This window comes from Palaemon carinicauda, chromosome 23 (assembly GCF_036898095.1).
Source record: "Palaemon carinicauda isolate YSFRI2023 chromosome 23, ASM3689809v2, whole genome shotgun sequence".
NCBI lineage: Eukaryota > Metazoa > Arthropoda > Malacostraca > Decapoda > Palaemonidae > Palaemon > Palaemon carinicauda.
Genome location: NC_090747.1, coordinates 93,495,468 through 93,516,891, shown reverse-complemented (window position 1 = coordinate 93,516,891; position 21,424 = coordinate 93,495,468). Strand labels below are relative to the sequence as shown.

Here is a 21,424-nt window from a genome sequence, read left to right as displayed (position 1 = left end):
TACTCTCCGGCTTCACCGGAGGTCGCCCATACACTTAACACTTATATTTGCCTTGCCTTTAGCTAAGGCTGGTGTTTATATTTATTTTAAGGGCATGTCACTGCTTCCCCAACCCTCGGAGGTCGGCAGATTGCTTTAAGTTATTTATCCTTATGTCATTAACAGACATTAGGTAAATTACAAATATAAAAACAATTGAATATTATAGTGCCAACAATGGTATGGGGCGAATAGCGATTTGAAGTTTAGCGATTTAGACTGTTAGTTTGTACTCGCCTCAGGAAGGCTCGATTTAGACTATATCCTTGTTTATTTGTTACGTTGTCGTTATTCTTCGTTTTTGGTTATTACAATTACTAAGGAAAAAGCAATCAATTTTATTAATTTTCTTATATTATTGTGTGATGTTAGTTTTTTATTATGTAACCTTGAGAGTGAGAGCATAGAGTGCTCGTTTCCTGTTCTACAGATATGAGTTATCCCTTCTCTCGTTTTCTTTATTAGCTCGAGTAAGAGAGGTGAATTTCCCGTTCTCCGTTTTTATACGATCACGAGTTATTCAGGCCTCCTCTTATTATCAGAGTTGATGATAGTACGTTTAATGTTATACACGTTTTATTGATGTGGTTACTGTTAATATAGCTAACGCTATTAATAGGTACGTTAGTGTATAAGTCATTAATTGGGGTCGTTTTATACCGACACCCTTAGCTCCGCCTTGAGTTATGCTTAGCTCCGCCTTGAGTTATGCTCCGCTATAATGGATACTCATTGGGTGAGAACTAGTCAGATATTTGGAGTGCAACGGTGAAATCCGGCACTCAGACTCCGGCTGAGGCCTTTTACACACGAACCGTTGTCATGTTTGATCACAATTACACCTTTACGGCCCCTTTTTTCATCGAATCTCCGGCTTCGCTGGAGATAACACAAACATTCATTGAGGTTAATGTTATCGTACCGGTGACGGTCACGATATCACGATGACGGGCCTTTGCTACCGGATCTCCGGTACAAACAGAGATCAAGCAGACGTCCAGAACCGGGCGCCACAGGTCTCTCCCCAGAAATAGATTTTTCCTTCGTCAAAATCCCTTTATAAGAAGTGTGATCATTACTTAGACTGTATTGGATTCATATCTGACTATTACCGAATTGTATTGATATGTTAATGTAAAAATCTCAAATGACAATTTTAAATCAATTTATGAGCTGTAAGGATGATTGAAATTCTTGTAATCATATTTTACATATTGGAGGATTGTGCTTTTTGTAATTTGCTTTGTTCAGCAACATAATCCAAAGAATCTTCCCTAAGTTCATTGCTGTTCATCCTGTAAGAGGAACAGATTCAACAAGTTAATTTAGGGAATTAAAGTGAAATGCCTTATTGGGTACAATACACTTACCATACTAGCACTCTCCAGTCCTGTGAGGTTACTGCATCTTAAGGTAGCAATCGGGGTGACCAAATGTCTTGCCATTAGGCTATGGTGTTTTGTATATTTATTTTGGTGTTTTTATGATTTGCATGAAAGAGATTTTAGTTCAAGATATTGAGGCCTTTTTCCATTAGTGTGCTGTGAGGTCTCCAAGGACTTTCTTTGAAAGGCTAGAACAGGGAATCCAATACGACATAAATTACCAAAGAAATATAACCTCCCTAGCCTTGGGGCCAATGTTTCCACCTGCAAAGTACGTACACACCCAGTGTGTATAAGGGAAACCCACAAGTTCAGGCTCTATTGAACTTGTCACAGCACCTCCAATGCTGAAATAATCTGGCAATCAGTGATATGTCATCACCAAAAACCAATACTAATCTGGAGACAATGCTACTTGTGCGTTAACTTGTGCCAAGTCCCCATCTTTGTTCCTGTCGCTGAGCATTCATGACGTTCTTTAATGAGCTCCAGAAATTGAGAAGTCCTCATATACTCTTAAGTAGTAAGTTGGCCTGGGTACCAGCCACCTGTTGAGATACTACTGCTAGAGAGTTATGGGGTCTTTTGACTGGCCAGACAGTAGTATATTGGATCCTTCTCTCTGGTTACGGTTCTTTTTCCTTTTGCCTACACACACACACACACACACACACACACACACACACACACACACCCCCGAATAGTCTGGCCTATTCTTTACATATTCTCCTCTGCCTCATATACCTGACAACTTTGAGATTACCAAACAATTCTTCTTACTGCACTGTAATTGTTCAGTGGCCACTTTCCTCCTTGTAAGGGTAGAAGAGACTCTTTAGCTAAGGTAAGCAGCTCTTCTAGGAGAAGGACACTCCAAAATCAAACCATTGTTCTTTAATCTTGGGTAGTGCCATAACCTCTGTACCATGGTCTTCCACTGTCTTGGGCTAAAGTTCTCTTGCTTGAGGGTGCACTCAGGCACACACTTCTATCTTAATTCTCTTCCTCTTGTTTTGTTAAAGTTTTTTATAGTTTATATAGGAGATATTCATTTTAATGCTGTTGCTCTTCTTAAAATATTTTTTTTTTTTGTTTCCTTTCCTCACTAAGCTATTTTACCTGTTGGAACCCCTGGGCTTATAGCATCCTGCTTTTCCAAATAGAGTTGTAGCTTAGCAAATAATAATAATAATAATTAGTACAGAATAATAGTTAGTACAGTAGAACCTTGCAATTATGGGCCCCATTATAACAGATTTTGGTTATGAATGATCAAATCCAGATAATGAAAGTCATGTCCAGATGGTATTGTGTAGGTCACATTAGGAATAGTGCATAGTTCTGAGATGTTTATATTTATTTACTGTATATTTATTTATATGAAGGTATTAAAACTGATTTTACCCTATTCATTATGGTCAACTCTTGTATCCACATGTTCAGTATTTGCAAAAATGCTAAATTTGACACCAAATTCATTTACAACAAAAAATTGCCAAATAACATGAGTCAAAACAAAAAATTTAGAAATCGCCAAATACAGTGTAATGTTGAAAAACGCAAGTCAAAACATAAAATTTAACATTAGATATTGGCAAGTACAGCATTAAAAATTGCCAGAGAACAAAAGTGAAAATATGAAATTTAGAGTTACAAATCGCGTAATACACCGTAATGTTGAAAAGTGCATGTACTTAGGTTGGAAATTATATTAAGAATACCATTTATTTGTATATGGATACAACCTCAATAGCGGTACTGTAGTTTGAAATCAGCTTTTGAGACCAAATTATCATCCTCCATCTCTCTATCCCAACTTCTAGTTCAATAAGTTAAAAAACAAAATCTTAATATTGTAATAGAATTTATTTCTATCCTTGTGTGATGTACATATTGCACATTCTCTAGAAGCTCATTTTAATCAACATTTACACGTAAAATTAAAATTATTTTAAAAATTTCTTATTTTCTTTCTCTTCAATAAACACATGCAATTTGTAAAGGAATTTAACATTCAAGCAGTAAGTGGTAAGAGGTCCAGAACTGACGTGCCAGTCTCTGTCTCTTCAGTTTCTCTCACAAAACGGTTTTGTTCAGACCTTCTCCAGATTTTTTACTTATTGTACTGTGCATAAACATGTCTTCCCCTGTATTTTTTAGCATTTACTGCGTGGTATTCACGTTTGAACAGACTTCTAGCTTCGGTGTAGTCATACTCCTATTAAAGGTCTTAGGTTTGTATGGTTAGGAAAAATACTTATTGATTAAAACATTTAGGATACTGTATTTCTGTGATTAACTCGGGTATACATTGGAAATGCCATGAAGAATTCTAATATATATCCAGATTGTATATTTTATGTAGTAGTAGACTTTAGAAGCTTGAGTTTGTACTTAAATGGGGGTAAAAATAGCTGTGGTTTTAATCACTGTTTTACTCTAAGATATCTCAACAAATCTTATTTTAGTTATTATTCTTATATACTATACAGTTGTATGCAGTATTACTTTTCCATTTTTAATAGTTGTTCTTTTTGACAGGCTGGTGCAAACATGATTGTCTCAGGGAGTGCAGTTGTGAATGCTGAAGATCCAAAAGCTGTTATCTCTCTTTTAAGGTCCAGTGTGAAAAAAGCATTGTGAGGCTTTTATTTTTTTTATACTGTTATGTGTGCAATGCTTTCTACGGAGTAAGTGGTTAGACTAAGGGGATAATGAAAGTTTATGTATAAAAGTACAATACAGTACACTTTAAACTGGCTACAGTCTGTAAGAATTAAGAAATAGTTTATATTTTTTCAATGATTAATACTGACTGTGGTGTACATTTTAAGTTTTTTTTACATAAGTGGTTGTAATGTTCCTTCACATTCCATGTTGCAACAGTATTATTAATGTAGGGTTACCTTTAGTTATTGAATACTCGGTATAGTTTTCCAGCTTATAAATTTGCACAATTTCCAAACACTACTTTCTAAAATGTGCATATATGCGCACTTATAAGCATATATGTCAGGATTACAGTAATGTCTGTCACCCTCAAATTACTGATAAGGTTAACAGAAAAATTGTTCTTACGCAAATATAAACCATCATCCTTTAATAGGTGTGTTATTTCAACAAATCTGGAATGGCTTCAGACTTTTAACAATGGGGTTGTAGTTACTGGCGGGTGGTAAACCCAACCGTCTGCAATTGCTCCAGTTGTGTCTGAAGCATCACTTGTTCATCAGCCAGCAATCTCTCTTACCATCAGCTTCTAGTGGAACAAGAAGTACTGGAAAATCTGGTTTGTGGCCTGGTGGCCAATGACAAAAACTTGACTAGGGGGAATTCAACTTGACTCCCCACTGCCATAAATGCTGCAGTTCAGACTCATCCAAGGAGGGTTGGAGTGCACACCTAAGAAATAGGCAGCCTTTGGGGTATGATCCTTGGAAGTACCACCTGCATATCAACCTGTTGGAAATAAAAGCAGTGATACTAGCATTGCGAGTTTACCAACTAAGTTTGATATGGCACTCGGTAATGTTGTTGAGATACAACAAAAAAGGTGACTGTCCCAGACCCTTCAGTGTTGGCAAAGCAACTGCACACCTGGATAGTCAATGACGTGGTAGAGCTGTTGGTTAGGTTCATCCCAGGCAGGAGGAATGTTCTAGCACATACACCGTCTCATCCCAGGCAGGAGGAATGCTCTAGCAGATACACTGTCCCTACATCTTTAAAAGAGCAAGATGCCTTTCCACCATGGAAAGCTTCAGCCTCTTTGGGATCATTATCCATTAACCCATTGGCCATTCGGTTGAACAAGAAACTAATAGTATTCTGCCCTCCAGTTCCAGTTATTGGTAATGCGTGGATGCCATCCAACACCGTTGAACACAAATACCTTTCAACACCGTGTACCTGATTTACCTATTATTCAATAGACGTGTTGACAGTATTTGCACTCGAGATGACCATATTGGATCCTAGGTGAAAGGCTGTCGCTCTTAAGCCTAAGTTTTACTTCTATAGGAATTGTTTATGTTCACGGGGTGGTTCGTACTCCTAACCTCCACGAGGTCTTTCCTAACCATGCAATCCTTAATGTTACATTTCCTGCCCCAACTAAAACCACTTTTTAAAGTTCAAGGGTGTTACAGCTTCTCCGAAATCACATTCCGTATCAAAAGAGCTGGGTTTGGCTATTAGGAAAGTCAATTGTTAAAATTTGTAAAGGAAATATCAGTAATTTGTAATATTTCCTATGTTATGAAATGGTACTGTAACTATTATTTTTCAGATTTATATCTACCAAATTTTTAGTAGAAAAAAAATAAATTTATACATTTTTACTAGGTCCTCTTTTTTGATAAGCTGCATTTATATGCTGAAGAAAATTCATTCTCATATTTCCTAAACTTAACATGTGGCTGAATTACAGGTTATTAAAAGACCCAAGTTTAATATTTTTTAATTCTTTATTGTAATAAAGTATACAAAAATAATGCTTTAAATATGGTCTCAAAGTAAATAATTATGACATTCTAACAAGTAACAGTGTACACAGACATATAACACCTACCACCAGCAAGACCAGCTTGAAATTTTTTTTTTCATGCAAATTGTAAACAACACTAGATCTAGCATCAAGGGATTTACAGGCTGTTTAAAAAGGCTAAACATTATAATATATTATTAAAGGTGCACATAGCTTTTAACATTTATTTTTCCTACTTATTCTCTATCCAATTAGTTTCATAAAATCTTAATTGAAATTAGAAAATTATGGGGGAAAATTACTGATAAAGATGCTTAAAATTCCCAGGAATCTAGCCAGCGTATTTGGTTTATGGTTCCATTTTCAAAACCAGGTTCCAAGTTATGCATTCCATATGCAAGTGGAGAAAATATATAAAAGCTGAAAGATTGAAGTAATTTTTAGTATGCAGTATAGTTCATGACATTAAAATTTTATACAAATAAATTTACAAATCAGAGCTGTAAAATGTGTATTTTATTAATCATTCAAATACTTAACCTATCGATTTGTCAACTTTACTACACTCACCTGCCAGCCAAAGTTGAAAATAGAAGACCAGTTAAACATGGATAAACCGAGGATGCGATAACTCTTGGGACCATATTTGGTAAACTCTCCAGCATGTAATCTATTACAACTCCTGAAACAAAATGAAGCCCCCCAAATAGTTAATTGCATGTCATAAAAGGAATTTAATGTGTTCAATGAAAATAAACATCCATAAATACATGAGGCAAGATAGTAAATGCATGAGGCAGAGTACACACCTGTAAGCATTGAAGAAAACATCAGGGCAGGGAAGTAATGATGGAAGTACAGGATTCTTCCCATGGAATAGAAGGGCAAATAATGTAAAGCCCATGCTAATAAGAGCCATCCACAAGCATTCAACGTCCTTTCACGGCGAGCTGAAAAATGTTTATAATGCCATAATCCCTTTGAAAGATGAATCTACATTATCAGAAGTACTCCATCAAAACTATGTGTGCATTGCATTTTAAGGGTGTAGTTCAAATGGATACATCTAAAATATGAAAATAGATTGGGTAGATTATTATTACTTTACTGGACTTGCAAGTTTAAAAACTGAAAATGTCAGTAAAATAAAAATCAAATTAATATTCACATTAATTTACAATATAACCCTGTCAATGATAAAGCCAATCTTCCATTAGATAGGAACCCAGTTACACCAATTTCATGACATTCATGACTGGGAAGAATCTATTACACTCAGATCCAGCAAGTTGACAGGAGTAAATATACTGCTCACCGTGATTACACTCATCACACTTGTGCCTGTATTTTTATTTTTAAAAAAAATGTACTTTTGAGTGCTTAATTTTTGCTAGTGTTCACTTGTAACAATCATTTGCATGATTATGGGTGCCAGTTCTATACTTACACTGCTAAGTTAAAGCAAGTTTGCAGTAAATTAGTTTAAATTACAAAGATTTTTCAGAAAAATTTTATTCTCTGAAAAAATGGGATTTAATTTTCCTTGCGTAACAAGCTGGATAGATTATATATTGCCTTTCATGTTTTTTTTTATCCACCCTTAATATTTATTTTTTTGATAAATCTTAGCTTGACTGCAACCTTTTCGTATACATATACAGTAGTATTAAATTTAGATTTATGTGAATAAGCAAACGGGACCTGTGTTAATGAGTGTATCTTATTGCTATTTTTACCTATGATTTCCTATAAGCCAGCATGCTTACCAGGATTTGCAAGGGGAGCTATATAGTTTTTTTTTTTCCCTTTTTTCTGTGTGTATCCCTCAGGGATCAAGAGTATTCAACCCAACCAACATAAGAGATGTGACTTGTTGACTGCTAAGAAAATCCTATGGACAACATAAGCCTTAGGATATATTCATATGACCAGGCACTGCCTGATGGGCAAAAATCATTACTAGACAATGGTGGGTGGTAATAATAACTGGCAATGTCAACAAAAATGTAAAAATCCAAGGCAAACATCTGGAAACACAAGAGTTCTACCAAATGTAGCTTAGCCCCATTGTCCCTTAACTTGTTCCCTGGGCAAGAATACCTAAGTAGACAAGTATTAAACTTAAAGTCATTATTTAGTAGTTTTCATTTTGGTACAGTAAGAAATCAGTCATGGCAAGATTAAAATCAAAATAGAGAAAACTGCACTGAAGCATTGTAACTGCTACCTCTTTTGAAGGACTACAAGGGCAACCGATTTAACAAATTCACATTAACTGCAAGAAGGCTAAGAACTGGACTAAGATTACGTAAGTATACAAAAACACATTTTACTTCTTCTTTAGTGTGATGATAAATGAAATTATAACTCAAAAGATAACATTTCTGTTGGACAAAACCTAAAAAACTAAGAGCCAATGTTAAACAGTCAAAAATATTAAATTTCGAAATATTGTGCCTGCCTCAGTCACCGTTCCTTGCTTCTCTACCGAGCCTGCAACAAGTACAGTATCATCTGCAAATAACTGATTTACCTCCCATTCATGATCACTCGTCTATTGGTTTCAATCCTCGACCAAGCACTCGAGCATTCACCTCTCTCATCACTCCATCAATAAACAAATTGAACAAACATGGCGACATCACACATCTCTGTCTCAGCCTAACTCTCACTGGAAACCACTTGCTCACTTCATTTCCTATCCTAATACACGCTTTACTACCCATATAGTAACTTCACTGCTTGATATATTCATACAAATTTCAGTATTAGCCATGCTATAAGCTTCCTAATTTTCTTTAATGTCTATAAGTGCTAGGATACAAAATATCTAAACATTTATACCTGCTTTGGTCTAATTTGTGGAATGATTACAGTTGGTTAAAGACATTTTTAGGTCTGTATTTTCATGTAATCTGGCCAATCCCATTAAGGGCTTTAAATTTCAATGATAATATTGGTGTAACTGCTCTGCACAGAAGTTAAGAAAATATAATTAATGGGTTTATGCTGAATTTATTTTTAAATAAAGAATATCTTTAACCTTTATGTAAAAATTCAATAGTACTTTACCATATATTACTAATGGGTTTATACTGAATTTACTTTTGAAATAAAAATTATCTTAAAGCTTTATGTACAAATTCAATACTACTATACCATACAGGAAATAGTTACAATAAAAATTTTGCAGGCTTAATAAATAAAATCTATAAAAGGTTTACTTACCAGTAGTCTCTGGATCATCAACATGTCCTCTTTGAACCCTGTAAGCATTGTAGCTGTACACCAAGACAAAAGCTCCTAGTACCACCAGGTTACCCCACCATATAAGGGGGTTTCCCAGCAAATACACTTTGAAGCCATCAATGGCTGAGAACCACTGACCCTATGATTACAACAAAACATTAACAAAGACAAAAAACATTTGGATACAATATATGACAAAGAATAAAAAAGTGCAATACTAATCAGAACAAAAATAAGCAGCCATAATTCCAGGACAAACTGTAAATGTAATGATGGTAAATAAATCACCCAACTCTAGTGCTAACAAAGTGTCTACATTCAGTCACAAAGAAAGTGAAGGGATATTACTTCACAGGGGATCAGGTTTTGCCATAGAACACTAAAAATTAACACTAACACGCAAAGTACACAAATACATAAATACTTTATTTGGTCTTTCAACTAGACCTAGATAAATTTTCCGAAGTTACTTCAGAATTGTCACTTATGAAACTCAAATCATAAGTAAAACATTAATGTACAGGAAAGTGCATGCCTACACGCAAGACATTAAAAAGTGCCTCAAAGCATAATCATGCAGCATACATTGAAAAGGAGAATGTGTAAAGTTTTACTCATTACCATTATTACCTTGAAGTGTGTGAGGAATTATGATCCCCCTTTTGATTTGGAATGAATGCCAAAGATGCAGATAGAAGTAAGCAACCAAAGCTAAAAGATTACACCAAAATACAATAGGATTTCCTAGCAGATAGATCTTGGGTTTCCCACTCCCACCTGAGAAATGTTGACCCTAAGAAAATGGAAGAGATTAGTGGTTAATCCTATTATTGTACTATATGTCTGCATGCATATACATGCCAGCTTCCTTGGCATTAAAACACTACATTGATCAACCAACAGCTAAACTAGCATGAACAGCTAACAAGCCCCTTATTTTATGCAAAATATGTCTGACCTTTATTGTATACCATATTCAAAATATAACTTGCTCCAGATACAAATTTAATGAAAAATTTACTTAATAAACTGATGATAAAGATATAAAAACATGACTATAGTAAAAAAAATTTAGCGAGGCAGATTTGCACCGACTCGCAACGGTGCCCTTTTAGCTCGGAAAAGTTTCCTGATCGCTGATTGGTTGGACAAGATAATTCTAATCAATCCGCGATCAGGAAACTTTTCCGAGCTAAAAGAGCACCGCTGCGAGTCGGTGTAAATCTGCTTCGCTAAAAGAAATGGAATATAGACTCCATAATGCTTACCGAGGAAATCTCTCTTGCCATACAATACAATCATTATTAATATACAATAGCTATTACCGATTGAATATTCATCACAGGGATCATTTGTAAAATTATACTGAAAATCTTAAAAGAGTTTATAGACTGAAAAAAACTTTCCTTTTGTTTAATGTATTGAAAAATGTACAGTAGTATTTTGGGAGGGAAGTGGCAGCATAATTACTATAATTAAAGTACTGCAATCTGACTCATCATCTAAGAACCCTGTTCAAAAAAGGAAATTTTAACCTTTTAACTAAGTTATAGTGAAGAGAAAATCTATTTTTTATTTTTATATATAAAACTATCAAACACACCACTTAATTATGAAATGTCAATGCTTCCCATCATGGTCCACAATGATCCTCAGACTACATTTTGTTCACAAAAGAGTGCTGTGAGCCCAGTTACAGCAAGTAAGTTTTCTGTTGTTAGTTAACAAAGTTATTGCATTAAATACTAGCTAAATGGCATTCACTGTACAGTAGTATTGGATGCAGTCAATCCTCACATAATGTGTTCAATATCTCTTCAGTAAGGCACAAGAGAAAATTGGGTAAAATAAGTGAATCTGATCAAATAGTTTGCATGAGCCATCCCTAAGTGTTGATGAAGTCTCTGCAATGAGTTGTTGACATAGTAGTCAATACAGGTTGAGAATTCCTTATCCGGAATTCCTTGGATTAGAAATTTTTCTGGCTTTAGAATATCTCAATAATGACAGTTTTATATATATTATTTCATTATGGTGAAAATTGCATAATATTCTTATTAATTTCATTACTTAAAAGTTTCAAGTACTGTACGTTTGTATAGAAAGTATATTAGAGGTAAGAAAGCATGGAAATAAATAAACTACATGAGAAGTGATGAATAATGAATATAAAATATCTTCATCAATAACATTAAAATAGACCTCCCATATATAAACTATGAAGAGAGACTTAAGTTAACCCTTTTACCCCCAAAGGACATACTGGTACGTTTCACAAAACACATCCCTTTACCCCCATGGACGTACTGGTACGTCCTTGCAAAAAACTGCTATTTATAATTTTTTTTTTTTTTTTTAATTTTTTGAGAAATTTCAGGCATTTTCCAAGAGAATGAGACCAACCTGACCTCTCTATGGCGAAAATTAAGGCTGTTAGAGCAATTTGAAAAATATATACTGCAAAATGTGCTTGAATAAAAAATAACCAGTGGGGGTTAAGGGATGGAAAGTTCCAAATAGCCTGGGGGTAAAAGGGTTAAATATAAAAACTTCTGAAGATAAACCAGTTCAACTGCCAGATTAAGACCATTCCACAATCTGGTCACAGCTGAATAAAACTTCTGGAATACTGTGGTATTGTGCCTCATGATTAAGAAGGCATGACTTAGAATTAACTACATATTGTACCTAGTGCTACACACAGAATGGTAGTCTGAGAAGATCTGAATGCAAAGGAGTCAAAATTATGATAGATCTTATGCTAAATGCATATAAAACTAACTGAAGTACTATGACAAAAATAATATCTAGATTAGGAATAAGACATTCAATAGACGGCAAGTTTTATAAATCTTACAGAAGAAAACTTTATGGAGTACTGTATAAAGCTATTGACAAATAGGCAAACCTATGAAACATTAAAATTGTGGATTCATATCCAATATTCCTTTACAGAACATGGGGTGCTAATGTTGCAAGTGTGCTCTTTGTAAAACAAGAAAATCTTGGTATTATCATGGACCGTGTTGGAACCACTTACATGATTGAAGGGATGGTTAAGAGCAATGACATGCTTTTGTGAGCTGCATAAGATTTTTTTTTAATACATGGCAGAAACATTTTGTAAGAAACTAAGCTCAAAGAAACAAGTGAATGTTCCACCATCCATTCTCAATGGAGCAAATAATTCTTTGATATGATATGGACTATACAATATATCAATTTCATTGCCAGGCATTATGAACTTTAGAGTCATAAAAGGTACTCCCATAATTTAGTGTAACAATTCTAGATTTTATGTCTTATAAACTGCATTATCCATAGCCAAGGTATAATTTTTCAAAATTTAGAAGTTTACTTTAACTACAATTAATAACAAATTAAAGTATATTGTACATTAGGTTAATACTGAAAATTAAACACAAGCAAGGCAAAAAATAATCAATTTTCAACCAATGTTCATTTTGAAAATTAGAAAAGCTAATGATAAGCAGGGCTTAACCAAGCTTCCAATGCCTATATCCATTAGTAGATATTACTTGGGAGCATGCAGGGTTAGATTTTGAAATAAAAAAGGAAAGGAATGGGATTGATATCTACTAAACTACACTAATTGTCTTATCAAAATAAACAATTGAATCTAATGATGTTAAAGGAAAGGACCTCGACTTTAACCCAATTTGGTTATTGAAAAAAATTTAAGTTTTACTTTGAACATCTTCATATATCCCATACCTTGAAATTAATTGGCCACTGCCAAGGCTGTGACGTAATCTCTCCTTCTTTAGGCTTGAGGCCAGAGTTACCCTGGAACATCACTGTATGAGATTCGAAAAACTTTTCAAGGAAGTTGGGTGCATAAATCTCAAAACTGGAATTGGGTACTGAAAAATAGAGGAAATTATAACAAAATTAGTTCAAAGATCTTGCACAGCTTCTGTATTAAACTACTATTTGGGATAACCATACAAATTAACCAAACAAGTTTTTAAAAACAAATCTTGAACTTTTGTTAGTATCCATCTAAACTAGCCATGAAATATTAAATCAAGGCAATAAAAACTATAGCAAACTATCATATCTATACAGTAGTGGAATTTTAATACTAAATTTAGTGGTCTGGTTTTCCCTTGACTGGTTTATACATGAAATTAGTCATCTAGCCTCCTGTGAAATTTTAGCCTATACTGTAAAACATTTCCATCTGGCTTAATTCTATCTGTCCTTTTCCCCTGGCTAGTAATTTTCTGAAACTGGTCCTTATCCCTTCCTACCACATTTTCAAACAGGCTAAAGTGTTGGAATTTGTATGGATATGGATCCGCTAGCACCACAACTGCTGGCACCACATCTCGTGGCAACTTCGTCCATATGCTTTACAGGTGCCAAGGCCTCAAGTAGGCTTTATATAGTTTCCAAATGGAATCTACCTATCTTCTTCCACTTTATCCATGCAATTGGTACTTTTCTTATTGCCCTCTTAATACTTGCTTCACATTCCAATGTCATGAAGTTGACATTCTACATTATTCAAGCCAACATGAAGATAGGTAAAATTCGATTGCAGTATTCAAGAATTCTACACAAGAATAAAACTTAAAAACCATTTCAATAATATGAATCCTGAGCAAACAATTTTCAAAGAAAGAATTACAATACTTACATTTAGGGAATACATTATCTTCGATGTTCCATAAATTATTTGGGTCATGAATATTTGGATTACATGTGACTTCCATCTGTTCATATCCCCTAAAATTAAGAAATAAAAATAAAATTATCTAAGTGCAGTAAATTTACTAATACTGTTTAAATAATTATGACAATATTGAAAATTTATTAAATAAAACTTTCATAATATGACCAACATGTAAAATAGTTTCAATATAACTACGAAGTTCCCTTACCATTTGGGCAGCTGCTTGTTGTGTGACATGAGGGAGCACCCAACTAGGTAGTGGTTAAGTCGGATTTTATGAACAACTGTTTTCACAACTTCTGACTCTTCGCCATTGACAATTTCAACTCGCCAGACATCATTCACATCACCAACACCATTCTAAGATGGAACAAGTAAAATTTTTAGGAACATATTGTACACCTTTGGTGCTTAAGATATCCTAATGATTAAGAATAATGAGGATTTTCCCAAGTAAAGTTACAGAAAAATTATTTCTTGTCTCAAACAATATCATATAAGATATTTCTAATAAAACATTGTTTAAACCTTTGAACATTCACCATGTTTCCTACAGTCATACAAGTACAGTTGCTTTATTTGTATTTCCAATATGCTATCCCTTTCATTATATTTTTATTTTGAAGTATAGTAATGTAGTTCAACAAGACAATCTTGACAATGTTCTAGGGCCTACCTGAATAATTTGCTCTTAAATGTGATAGGAAAACTTTTTAATGGCAAAGCTGAAAAGCTGCCACTATGTGAGCAGAGGTTAATGAATAAAAAATAAAAGTAGTTTTCAGGCCTTTTTAAAACTTACAAATAAATTTGCAACTAAATATTGCACTAATTTTTGGCCACTGCCCTAGAAATAACTTCAATGATGAGTCAACACCAAGTCTCCTTCACCCCACCAAATAATTTCTAAACTATACTCTGTTGCTCAAATGAGCATTAATACTGTAATGATAATCATTTCCAAAAACCTTACTTCTAAATAAAAAAAAAAGCTATAAAGAGGAACGTGCCACCAACTAGATGAAAAAAAAAAAATGCACCCCTGTCTTCATACCCTCCCTTCCTTTAATTTAGCCACCAAAACCCTACTCATATGTTGGGGAAAAAAAAGACAGCCAGAACAGCGTCTGAGTTAGAGGGGGAACAAGGTAGGGAACTTTATATTCAAATGGTCATTGCCATTACAACACCTACATTTTATTTCGGGTCTAGAGATTTATGTCTAGAATGTTTTGTCTACAATCTGCAAGTAATATTTTATGGTTTGGCCATTTCTACTCCATTCAGGTATGTCAATGGTAAATTCATTTCAGGGATATTGCTTTAAGTATGTGAAGTAACATTATTCCTTTGTTGCCCTCAAGGTGAGTGGATTGTGCATTTATAATTTGGGGTTATCTAGCCTGGAACCTGGGCCTGTAATGACATTCAGCACTCAAATACAACTGTGGAAACCCTGTATTTACACTATAAAGAAAAAGTTAAAAGTTGGACAGTAAGATCAAAGAAATGAAGCAGGAACGGAGGTAAAGTAAAATTATACAAAGCAATTGCAGCCAGAAGCCAAAGGAATGCAGCAAAAACACCAGAGTAAAGCCTACATTATACTGCATGACGTGCACTGATGGCCCTAACCCACCTAAGATGATCTCAATGTGTGTTATATGATTACTCAAGTTTTAGATAACTAAAGCATATCCTGAAGGGCCTAATTAAAGTAAATAATAGGGACCTTAATGTAACCAAGGGGTTTAAGCTGATTAGATGAATGTTTTGTTCAGAAATAGAATACTTATTCAGTTTTGATTCATGAAGTCCTAATTCATCAGCAATTATTAAGACTAATTTTTGATAAATTAATGTTTCAGTGCCTTATTCTAAAGTGTTAGCCTAAATTCGTCTTTGTAAGTCCTTTTAAGCTAGTGCATCATGGGCTTTTAGAATTCTATGAAGAAGGTAGAGCAATTACAATTACTTTACTGAAGTTATCTTGTGGCGCCCTGTTTAGTCTTTGGTAGCGTTCACAGAAAATCATTCTGAAGAAGAAACGTTAAATTTTTTACATATCCTTATATTTCAAATGTACCCTTTAGGATTATCAATGACAGCCATTAAGAGTTATGGCACAATTATGTTTGGCCATCCCTTCTTCAGCTTGTGACATACCATAGCTACTCTGGGCATTGGATTAGTACTAAATGATATGTTCTTATTTCATATTGCATAGTACATTTTGAGCCAGAAAATGGGGAGGGGTTTTGGTGCCGGATTTAGGAGGAAGGTAGGGTTCTTTATTGATTCATCTTTAGCAGGTTGGCACTTAAATTTCAATTCTTGTTCTATTCAGAAGTAAGTATGGAAATATAAAACTTCAGTTTTGAAATAAAATTAACTATCATATTAAGCCCCATATATGGAGTACATTACCAAAATAATGAAAGAAAATGTTTATGCATAAAGTCTCACCTCTCCATAACCAGTTACTTGGTGGTGTCTCTTTGTGACTGGAGCATTTTCCCGGTGAGAATGCAAGTTCCTACCAGTAGGAACATGCTCCAAACGAATCAAATCTCCATTCTTCACAAGCTCAACGGGGTCATCATCTTCCCAGTCACCTGGTTCTTCATTCCACTTCTTGACAAGCCTACAAAGGAAATTTTAGAAATAAATCTCTATATTTCAAACAATTGATTTTTAAAAATAAACACCATAAAAACAAAAGAATTTATCAAGAAATGGTTGCTCCCTATATATATAATAATCCTCTCAAGTTTTGCAAAGAATAAATAATTGTACTGTCTTTGCTAGTTATACATAGGAGAATCTGTGCTACCTTTCTCCAGACGAAAAAAACAAACTACTGATTTATTAACACATTAAGGCTTAGAGAACTGGCAACAACGCCCTTTAAAAGAAAAGTTACAAAGTGCAGTCTACTATAAAAGAACTGACTTATAGCCCTAGAAAATGGGAGCCAGTGGGCTCCAGACAATTTAAAGGCTACACTTTAAATTCATTTATTTTTCAAAAGTTGCATAGGTTACACATACAGGATATATTTTCTAATCATTTGAATAGTTTGTTAACTAGTAAGATTAAGACCTTAACTTGCTTGAAATTTTGCCTAATTCAAGAAGAAAACCTTTGAGCAAGCCAAGACATGACTAAAGTGTAACTTATAAAAGTAGGTTTCTATGGCTACATGAAACTTAATCAAACTTATCACCTTTTGACTAAAATTCCTTGGTCAAATGCAATGACAAAGTGTGTGTAACTAAACAACATATGGACTCGCTCCTTTCAAACACACACATGCATGACTGCCCACCTTTGTACTTAGTTGGAATGACACGCTTGCAAATGCTATAGATGAAATGCAAATGCAGCATGGTTATAACCAGATGAAAAATGGATTTATGATCTTTCTTCCTTGCATACTTATGTACAATGTTCTATATTTGTACAAATTTCATTTGAAATCCATTCAAGCAAGTAGGAGTCAAAATAAGGCAAAGATGACTTAAAAATGTAGTCTGTGCCATTTCCTTTGGTTAAAGTGTCGATACATTCCAGGAAATATACAAATGACACCGCGCAAGATTATGCTTCAGTGTGCATATGTGCCAACATATATACTACCTGCAATGTTTTTTGGGGTTATTTTCCAAGGGTGATAAGTACAACATTTTTTGCGTTTGTTAGGCGAGTGTATATGTGTGTGAAGGTTTGAACATCTTAGCTTTATGTATATAATGTAGTATTCAGTTACATAGCCTATACATATATCCATGTGCGTTGATGTGGGTGTGTGTGGTAGCGAGTGTGCTTGCACATATATGATTGGAAGTCTTCAAGAAAAGATTGAAATCCTTAAAACTGTAGGAGGAATTCTGATATGTTAAACATGACTGAACTAGAAAGACCTATAGTTTGATGAACAAACTGAAGTTAAATTTATATAATAGTTCCCAAAGACAACAGTGGACTAATAATTAGGTACTGATATTTAGAAAGCTTCGGGATCAAGAACCATAGCCGATATCCTCGAGATATTAAGATTAAGCACCATTAAAATCACTGAAAATTGCACCTTTAAAAATGCCTGATTTTCATTTCAAAGACAACTGTAATATCAAATCACCATTTTGTGAGCCAGTCATGCTCCCTACATATTAAGGAAAAACAATTCAGTTTTAAAAATTGGAAAAAAAAAAAATATATCAACAAAACAGAAAAAATGGAACAACGAATATAGTTGATATTTCATAGCCAGAAAAACACAATGGTCTTAAGTAAAGTACGTTGCAGCATACTAACGTATGTAGTAGAAAGAAAATCTTACCATTTATTATTGAAATCTTTATGGGAATATGTTGTGATCTGCTGCTGCCGAGCACCTGCACCCTCTGGATACAGATGAATATGGGAATGAAGATAACCACCGCCAGTTCGCGCATTTTTCAACGTGATTTCTGCACCATAGGCCAATTCTGGTAAAGTATAAGTCATATTAAAGTTAGCAACTGCAATATAAATTTTTAATAGCAACTTCATCAAAAACAGTGTCACCTAAAAAAAACAGTGTCGCCTAAAAAAAAGTGTCACCTAAAAAATAAGTTCCTATTCAAACTCAGTATATACAAACTTGACTCATTTCAATCTGCAAAGCTTCTTCGAGTGCTAATGAACTAATTTTAAAATTTGATGAAAACTTATACAAAAATGTTCCTTACTTGACTATCTGATAAGCAGAAAAAAAATGCATACCACTGACACTAATCTTTGTTTATTTGCTTTATTTGAATCCAAACTTTCCTTAATCTGACTTTATAATATGAGAAAGTATACACCCATAAATGCATTGAATAAAGCTCAATACACTATGTACTGTAGATACATAGTTTACTCATATAGTCCTTGACGCAATCTTTAATTATGCTTGGTGATACCAGAAAGGATTATAATGGACCAAGTTTAAGTAGTGTAACAACCTATTTCAGATATAATTTGGGTTTATTGTCTGTTTCTATGAATTCTGTTAGTTTCATTGACATAATGCACGTTTGCACAAGGAAGGCTAAGACTTGGGGTAAGTTGGCCAGGTTAAGCAAAAGATATAACCTTTACCAGCATTTCCCCCATTTTTACCACAACATTGGATCTATTAGTCTGACAAGCCAGAGATTACTATATATAATACAAACTCCAATTATGACGACTAATCAATTCTAATTTGAATTGCTACTGACCAAAGTTAAATTCTATTCCTTCAATATCAAGAAGTAGTACATTATTTAGTAAACAAAAAAATACATAAAGACTTGCTTAACCATTCAAGAAAATAAAGTGTATGAATAATACTTAACAGAGCAGAATTATGCAAAATAGAAAACATTTGGACATGAGAATAAAGTGTATTTATAAAAATTAAGAGTATGCAAATAAAAAGACCAGGTACACGAGACTACAAAACTCGTGCAAATACACATGGACCTGGATTTGAGACAAGTTGTAGGCAAGGGGAAAATATCATCACATTTCTTACCTAGTGGCATACTGGCATTGTAGAGAGAATTTCCTTCTAGCTGTGACTGGAATGCAGAGCTATAGAATCCATCACCATTACCACTGAAAATACAAAATGTATTTGAGTGTTAATTAATTTGTAATAATGAAAGTCTTAATGCTACGTTCCAAAGAGTCTACATACTGCTCATACTAGAAAATACAAGAAATAATTTAGGGTAGACTATGCGCTCTCTCCATATTTATTTATCAATAGAAAGTCTATGGACTTAGAAAAAACTTTAGACCATAAAAATATCACGAATCTTTAAAGTAATTTGCTTTTTTCCTATTCATCCAAACCAGAGTCCTTTAAAAGGAGTATGTTTTCAGCATCTAGTTGGAACCAGATGTTAAGATCAATGAGGTGGTGATAGTAGTTACTGAATCTCAGTCTTCAACTAACAGTTGCAAAATAGGCAAAACAAGAAAAAGAACAGAAAGGCGTAAGCATCTAGGATTCCCGGAAATGTTGGAAGGCATCTTTAATTTTGCACCATAAGCACATATGTACTCTACGGCAGCTGAAAATGAGGCTACTTGGTGTACTGGCGTGGTTTCCAGCCACCCAGCAATAACTATCATCACCTTGTTATAAATTCCAACAGTACGGATTCAGCTATGCGGAAAACATACTTCTATTAAAGGATGAGGGATTGCATTAGTGTAGGAACAAATGACTACAGCTTTACTTTATGAAAACAGTTTTCCCAGTAGCAAGCATCAGTAAAACTTCATAGAAATAAACTGCAATATTGTGTAAACAACAGTATTATCTTTTTGATGACACTTATTGCAAAGGCTACGGGTATCAAGCTAAACTTTAAACTAATATTCTCCTGCTAATCAATAACATCTATAAAACTAGTACTTACCAAGTAAAAAGAGTATGGATAAATTATGGAAATAAAATAAAACTAACACCAAATTTCTGTACAATTACATCAGGGTAGTTTCCAAAAGTAATGTACATACTATATGGATCCAATCTAGCAAAAACTTATTTACTATAACTGAAAAATCACAAGTACAGTAATACAAATTTAGAAAATACAGTACTGTATATTGTATAGGATAAGCAACCCAAACTATTGGCCAAAATATTGCCAGCAAGTTTTGTTTTCTTTTTTGGTGTAACCCCTTAAAGCGAAATTAAACAACAATGACTTGCACTACCCTATTAACTACCTTGAAACTTCCATATTTCCTGACATTTTTAATATGACCTCTATTCAACAGGCGGCCTGAAATTCAAAAGGTAGTTTGAAAGCTGAAATTTAGCAAGGGATAATGCCAACATCATTACATGGTGTAATTTGTAAAAACATTAATCTTCTTTCTAACCAGTATAGGTCTGATCATACCTAAAAGAATTTCTTGATTAATTCATTTTAGGATTTAAAGAAAAATGGAAAGTATACCCAAAAATATTATTAAAACAGATGAATGTGTTACTCACCTCTTGCACAAAACAGTAAGATGAATGTAGAAATACACACAATACAGTACTATTGGAAGAACTATAAGACCAAGCGCACGGGCCATGAAATGCTGCATCACATATTTCTGTAATAAAACAATTTGTCAATGAGCTTGGACATTCTTTTATGTTTTTTTTTTCTATTACCAGGTTTACTGATAAACCTCTAGTTAAAAACTGAAAACTATACATAAAATTGTTTGAATTATAAGTAAATTTTCCTCACAAAAATCAATGACTTCAGCACTTATCAAATATTCATAGGCTATATACTTCAAATGCAAGCTTGACAAGAAAAAAGGGTAAATTAGCTTTCTTTTTTGGGTGGAGCAGTTTAAACCACTCCATCCAGATAAAAATTATCATTGTTTGTTTCTATTGCCACTGGCATAAAGCACCATAGATGGGACTTACTACAAGTTCCATCAGTAGGGGTACGAGTCTTTGATTATATTGTGTTGTAAAATGAAGGACAAACTAGTCAAAGTAAAAGGAAACCTTTTAAATAATGCAAATATTTG

General features: G+C 34.0%; 2 protein-coding genes across 4 annotated transcripts in view; one reads left to right on the top strand and one right to left on the bottom strand.

The window, feature by feature from the left end:
• The window catches only part of Rpe (Ribulose-5-phosphate-3-epimerase), a 60,825-nt gene extending 54,701 nt beyond the window's left edge, over positions 1-6,124 (top strand). The window contains exons 5-6 of one of the 2 annotated variants that reach the window (XR_011039595.1): positions 3,966-5,068; positions 5,109-6,124. Coding sequence is in view for 1 of the 2 variants with exons in the window: in XM_068347222.1 (XP_068203323.1) it covers positions 3,966-4,067 (102 nt within the window). In the remaining variant the exon portion in view is untranslated. Of the gene's footprint in view, positions 1-3,965 lie in introns of both variants that reach the window. The other variant, XM_068347222.1, reaches the window with a different exon arrangement.
• The window catches only part of tw (Protein O-mannosyl-transferase 2), a 28,995-nt gene continuing 13,619 nt past the window's right edge, over positions 6,049-21,424 (bottom strand). The window contains exons 8-18 of one of the 2 annotated variants that reach the window (XM_068347221.1): positions 20,883-20,989; positions 19,404-19,486; positions 18,201-18,348; positions 16,325-16,502; positions 14,067-14,218; positions 13,823-13,911; positions 12,895-13,043; positions 9,139-9,298; positions 6,720-6,860; positions 6,481-6,592; positions 6,049-6,330 (exon numbers count right to left, since the gene is read on the bottom strand). In XM_068347221.1, the coding sequence (XP_068203322.1) occupies positions 6,225-6,330; positions 6,481-6,592; positions 6,720-6,860; positions 9,139-9,298; positions 12,895-13,043; positions 13,823-13,911; positions 14,067-14,218; positions 16,325-16,502; positions 18,201-18,348; positions 19,404-19,486; positions 20,883-20,989 (1,425 nt within the window). In that variant the 3' untranslated portion in view covers positions 6,049-6,224. Of the gene's footprint in view, positions 6,331-6,480; positions 6,593-6,719; positions 6,861-9,138; positions 9,299-9,789; positions 9,953-12,894; positions 13,044-13,822; positions 13,912-14,066; positions 14,219-16,324; positions 16,503-18,200; positions 18,349-19,403; positions 19,487-20,882; positions 20,990-21,424 lie in introns of both variants that reach the window. The other variant, XM_068347220.1, reaches the window with a different exon arrangement.